The 5,697-nt window shown below is 41.2% G+C and overlaps 2 protein-coding genes across 2 annotated transcripts; one reads left to right on the forward strand and one right to left on the reverse strand.

Moving 5' to 3' along the window:
- Positions 1–14: 14 nt before the first annotated feature.
- CSUI_008790 (uncharacterized protein) lies at positions 15–5,600 on the forward strand. Its single transcript, XM_068068915.1, has one exon. The coding sequence runs from the start codon at positions 1,583–1,585 to the stop codon at positions 1,931–1,933; it is 351 nt and encodes a 116-aa protein (XP_067919110.1). The 5' UTR covers positions 15–1,582; the 3' UTR covers positions 1,934–5,600.
- Positions 121–3,721, reverse strand: CSUI_008791 (uncharacterized protein). The gene is made up of 3 exons (XM_068068916.1): positions 1,761–3,721; positions 834–1,053; positions 121–632 (listed from the first exon to the last, which is right to left on the reverse strand). Exons 1-2 carry the CDS (start codon positions 3,053–3,055, stop codon positions 912–914), a joined length of 1,437 nt encoding a protein of 478 aa, XP_067919111.1. The 5' UTR covers positions 3,056–3,721; the 3' UTR covers positions 121–632; positions 834–911.
- Positions 5,601–5,697: the final 97 nt, after the last annotated feature.

The following is a 5,697-nucleotide window of genomic DNA, read 5'->3' on the forward strand; positions in this document are numbered from 1 at the left end:
ACCTTCCAATGAACGTCCACACGCGAAAGAAAACCGGGTCACTTTCTCTCTAATCTGTTCCTTTAGCTCTTCATCTCCTTTCTTTTTCGCTTGTCTCCTCCTTTCGTATCTCTTTCTGTCTTCCTCTCTTCTTTCTTATCAAGTTCTTTCGCCTCAGATGGGTAAAAGGCGAAGGAGGTTCTGCGTCGGTTGTCTTCGGGAAGAGAGAGCGGTATAGATATCTATGACAGGCACAAATCCTCAGTATACAGACAGACAGAGAGAGAGAAACAGAGAGAGAGAGATAGATGAAGAGTCAGGGAGAGAGAAAGACTTGACTCTCTTTCTTAGGAATGTTGTTACTTGGTCTCGAATAGAAGATGCGATAAGAAAAAAGACCAAAAAGAACGATGACGAAGATAATCCTCTTGAAAGAGGAGGAAGAAAGAGTTAAGAGAGAATGAAAAGAAGGAGAAAAGCATGCACACAACAACACGATCTCTATTGACGAAGACTTTTTCATATAGCGAAGATTCGCACCTGCAAGAAAGATTAGGCTTCTCATACACCTGGTACTTCTTCACTTCCCCTGTCTCTGATCTTCTCTTTCTTCTTCTTCTTTTCTGGCGTCTTCACTTCTGCTTTCTTCTTCTCTGAAAAGAACGAAGAGAAGAAGAAGAAACAAGAGGAACAATGAGAGGCTGGTCTTCGATCGTGTAGAAAGGATACGGGGGAATGAGGCGAGAAATCTTCTCTGTCTTTCTTCTTAGAGAAAAAAGATGAAAGAAAGACAGGAAGTCTCGAAGAAGTAAAGAGTCACGATGGATTGCGTTGACAGTTCTGTAAGATCTTACCGTAGAATAATCGTCAGATCCTCAGTAGAGGTGTATATACACCGGGGGAAATCCTCTTTATGTGATTCATTCTTCTTATTATTCCTTCACTTCTTTAGAGGAGGAGGAAGAAGGAGCCTGTTGTTTCTCTTCATAGTCAGCAAGAGTGAAGAAAATTCGCCGTAGATCTTCAGGAAGGCATGGATCTTTCTCTTCTTCTCCATCTACTACACCTTGACACCTGCGGCAATAGGTAAAGACAAAGCAATAGTAGAGTTATGAGAAAGAAAGAAAGAAAGAAAGGAAAGAATAAAGAGAGGTAAGCTTATTCCCTTTCTTCTTTTTCTTCTACGGGCATTGGGAAGGCATACACGCAAACAGGGGATAGAAGAGAGTATCGAGGAGATGACGTGATAGGAAGAAGAAGAGAATACCCATACAACTCATTTCGCAAGAAGGGAAGAAACACATCGACAAACTTCGAATAAGGTCTTCTGCTTTCTTCAACTCTACTCGTGAAGAAAGAAAGAAAGGAGAAGGAAACACAGAAAGACAGAAAGAAAGGAGAAAGATGATAGGGTGAAAAAGGTGTGTTAGAAGAGAGAGAGACAGGGAGATTCGGATGTGAAAGAGAAGAGGAGAAGCTATCTATCCTGACAGAAAGATGAAAAGAAGAGAAAGTTCTTTTGGTATCTGTTCACAACAAATGCTAAGGAAGAAAATCTTCTTCTTGAGTGAGACAAAGAGGAAGAAGAGAGAAAGAAGATCTGATGAAGAAATATCAAGAAAAAAAAGAAAACGATTCACTTTTTCCTTCGTATCTTTCGAGTGATGACAAGAGAGAAAGAGTACATAAGCTTTCAGGTGTATGTACACCTCACTGTAGGAACATAGTAAAGACGTTTGATGGATCACACACAGAGCTGTTTGAACAAAAGAAAAGCTTACTGAATGGAATAAGGACTTCTCTCAGGGGCATTATTAAGGTCATTCATCCCTTCGTTTCTTATCTCTTTTCTCTCTCTAAAGAAAACCTCCTTCTTCTCTCTCTTCTCATCTTTTTCCCCTTCCTTCTCTTCTTTTTCTTCTCTTTCCCCTCTTCCCTCTCTTTCTCCCTCTGAGGACAATCGATGCTCAGAATCGATTGTCCCTAGTAACAAACGTCTTCTCCTTAAGAGAAGAAGACAAAGAAGAGACGACAGCGCCAGGAAGAGAATGAAGGAAGAAAGAGAGGAGAAAGGCAAAGAAGAAGAGGAAGAAATTCGCTGAGAAGATGGTGTTTCATAATTTCTATCAGATTTCTCTCCTCTTCTTCTTGTTGAAGAAACACCTATCGACAAAAGAATTCTTCTTCTCTCTTCTTCCTTTTCTCCCGCTCTGCCTTTCTTCTTTTTCTCTTCTTCGTTTCTTGAACTTTCCAAGACATCCCTCGATTCTTTTCTTCTGTCTTTCTTTTTCTTTTTCTCTTCTTCCTCTTCTTCCCTATCCTTGCATCCATAGTTTCTATTCTCTACATTAGGAAGAGAGAAGAAAGACTGAGAAGACCTGTAGGGTGAGGGAGAGAGCTGCGGAGGAGATAGATAGAAGAAAAAGTTACACTTTGGACACCGTGCTTGAGCATCGATGCTTCTCTTTCGATTCTTCCTCCTCTCTCGATGCTCTTGAACCTTATCCACTTCATGATGATCTCCACCACATCGAGCAAAGAGATCTTTCTCCTCTTCGTCTTCTTCTCTTGACTCTTTTACTACTCTGTCGTTACCCCTATCATAAGTTCTTCTTCTTCTGGTGTGTTTCATAGCAGTCCCTACTACATCGTCCTCTATATTCCCATTTGATACTTCTCTCCTCACAGAAAGGCATCTTTCTTTTTCTTCTTTCTCATTCAGATCTCTAAAAGAAATAGAAGAAGAAATCTGTCGCGTGGTGTCTTCCTTTCTCGGAGTTCTTCGACCCTTCACATCTCCGCTTCTATGGAGAAAGAAGTTCTGAACAAGGAAAGAAGACGACGAAGAAAAAGGAGATAGAGAAGAAGAAGAGAATGAGGACGAATGAGAAAGTTGAAGAGGAGAAAGAAGTCTTTCAGAGTGAAGGTCACATGAAACAAAGGGAGTTGTCGTCCTGGGTGTCGTAGGGAGAGACCGAAAGAAGAGAAGAGAAGAATGCCTCAAAGAAAAGGATAAAGGAGAACAAGAAGAAGAAAAGTTTCTCGAGAGAAATGAAGAAGAGAGAAGAAGATACATGGTATCGATGTGGCGATGAAAGGACAGAAAAGAAAGAAAGATGCTCGGGAGAAGAGAGACGTCTTTTTAGAAAGGAAGAAAGAAAGAGTTCTTCTAAGATTCGTATGGGAAAAAGTAACAGTTCAGGAATGACGGATGTGAGATAGGGGTGTTTCTACACACCTAGGATAAAGAAGAGCCAAACAAGATGAGAAAGAAGAAAAGAAGACCAAAGGGGAGGAGAAGAACTCTCTTCTTATTGTTCTTCTACTTCTTCATGAGAGGATAGGAAATCAGCTTGGCGAGAGAAGAAGAAGAAAAGTCTTTGACACGAGGCTGAGGCATGAGATAGAGAAGTTGTCTAGAGGTGAATTCGAGTGAGTTAGATGGAAAGAGATTCTTGAGGAAGAAGACAAAGAAAGATGGAGAGAACAGAAGAAAGAGAGGAAGAAGGAGATGGAAAGAAACGAAAGAGGGGTGGAAAAAGGCCGTTCGTTTGACCGAGCAAGGAGGAATTCTGCTGGCATGCGAAATGAAGAATACCAGAGCCAAATAGACAATCGACGTAGAGGATGAAGAGAATGAATGAATGAAAGAGAAGGAGAAGAAGAAGAGATGTCTTGTCCTCTCCTTACTTTCTTTCCTTCGCCTTCTTTGTTGTCTGTTCATGAAGGAAAAGAGAGAGAAGAAGAAGAAAAGAGAGCGAAGATGCCTCGTTCATATCAGGAAAGACGAAGAGAAGGAAGAGCTGAGCTCCAGAGGAAGATGTAGAAGTGACCGACGCTGTCTCGTTTGCATGTCCTTCTCTCTTTTTTCCTATTTCTTTGGTTTTGCATGCAATCCATTCCTTCAGCTTTCTTTCTGTTACGTGGTGTGGTAAGTTTCCTGGAGTGAAGCATCTCTTTCTTTCTCGTGTGTAGTGGTACCTTAAGGAAAGAAGAGATGTCTCAATCCGTCTTTTAATCGTCGAACCTCCAGCTAATCAAAACAGGGAACGCACTCTATCTATTTGCAGAGAGATGCATTCACCAGCAGGCGGAGAAGAAGAAGAAGAAGAAAGATTTCTTCTTTCTCCTCTTCTTCTCCTTCTTTTTCTCTCTCTCCTGCCTTCCTAAGCTACTCGCTGGTTTGGGGGAAGGAGACGAGAGAAAGAACGATTCATTTGCAGGCCGAAGAAGAAGAAGACGGCAAAATTCCATATTTTCTTTCCTTGTATGATCCATCTGTCTCTCTGTGAAAACATACGATCTGTATGTTAGCCATACACTTATGGGGTGTCTGCTTTTTGTGGGGTGTACGTACACCTGAAGAAAAGGCAGACCTCTTGAGGAAGGATGACGTGGAAAAAAAGAAAAAGAACAAGATGATTAAGACAACTTCTTTCATTCATTTTCCTTATCACCGAAGACGTTTTTTCTCGGGGATGCTGTGGCCTTCTTCTTCTCTCTTTCCATCTTCTTCTCTTTGAGGCACACGCGACGACAACTCGAGAGAAGCATTACTTTCAAATGGCTCCCTCTCTTTTCCTCTCCTTTCTTTCTTTCTTTCTCTTTCTTCTTTTTTCCGGTAGATCTTTCTTGCATGTATGGGGAAGCTCTACTGACTTCTTCATAGAAACGACGAGACTGCAGCAATGGAGGTTCTTCTTCTTCTTCCACTCTCGTTTTTGAAGAAGGACAGCTTCGCTCGCCTCTCTTTAGCTCTTTCATCTTGAAACTGTCTCTCTCTTTCTCCCTTCGTCTCTCTTCTTTCGTTTGACCGTTCTCGCATTTGTCTCGTGTTTGGTCCCCCTCCTTCCTTTCTCTCTTTTCTTCTTCTTTCCTTGTGACAACGGAGATTTCATTGAAGTCTGAACGACAGAAAGGGAGAAGAGCGTCTACTGTATCTATATCTATCTATCTATCTATACATATGTATACATAATGATGTATAGTTATATGTGTATGTATCGCCATCCTCTGAATTTACCCTATGTGCTGTTGCTTCCTCATCTCTAGACTTCCCTCGATTTGATAGAGAAATAGAGAGAGAGACAGATAAGGAGAGAGATAGAGAGGTTAAAGATAGACAGGTAGCTATCTCCTCTATAAGAATAGGCAAACAAGACAGTATCTCCCAGATGTGTTAAAAATGAAAGAGAGAGACAAATGAAGAAAAAGACGAAGAAAAGGACTTGATAGGACAGACGCCTGGGGGGGAGGGAGAGAGATCTTTCTTCGGTTTCTCATCTTCTTTTTCTCCTTTGAGCGAAGACTGCGTCTTATCTCCCTTCCTTCTTCATCTTTGATTTAATTCTTGCTTCTATTCTTTCTCTCCTTCTTCTCTCATTTCTTTTCCGTATAGATCATCTTTTGCTTATGATTACTCTTCTCGCTTCAAGTCTTTCTTCTTTCTCTGTCTCCCTGTCTCTCAAGAAGAGAACAGAGAGAGAGAGATAGACAGAGAGACAGACAGACAGAGAGAGAGAGAGCTTCTTCATTGTCTCATCATCTTTGACTTCAACAGAAAACTCCTTTCTTCGTTTTCTGTCCTTGCCCTTTCTCCTTTCTCTCTTTTTTCTTTTTTGCTCTTTCTTTCTTTCTTTCTTTTGTTCTGTCTCCTTTCTCTTTCTTTCGTCGTTCCTTGTGTTTATACAGGTGAAGCGGATGTGCTTTATGATCTTC

This window comes from Cystoisospora suis (genome assembly GCF_002600585.1).
Source record: "Cystoisospora suis strain Wien I chromosome Unknown contig_5034, whole genome shotgun sequence".
NCBI lineage: Eukaryota > Apicomplexa > Conoidasida > Eucoccidiorida > Sarcocystidae > Cystoisospora > Cystoisospora suis.

Coding starts and splice junctions, on each gene's coding strand:
- CSUI_008790 (XM_068068915.1), top strand. CDS start 1,583: ATGAAGAAATATCAAGAAAAAAAAGAAAACGATTCACTTTTTCCTTCG.
- CSUI_008791 (XM_068068916.1), bottom strand. CDS start 3,055: ATGTATCTTCTTCTCTCTTCTTCATTTCTCTCGAGAAACTTTTCTTCT. Junction 1,054..1,760: donor AGAAGTCCTTATTCCATTCA/GTAAGCTTTTCT, acceptor CTATTGCCGCAG/GTGTCAAGGTGTAGTAGATG.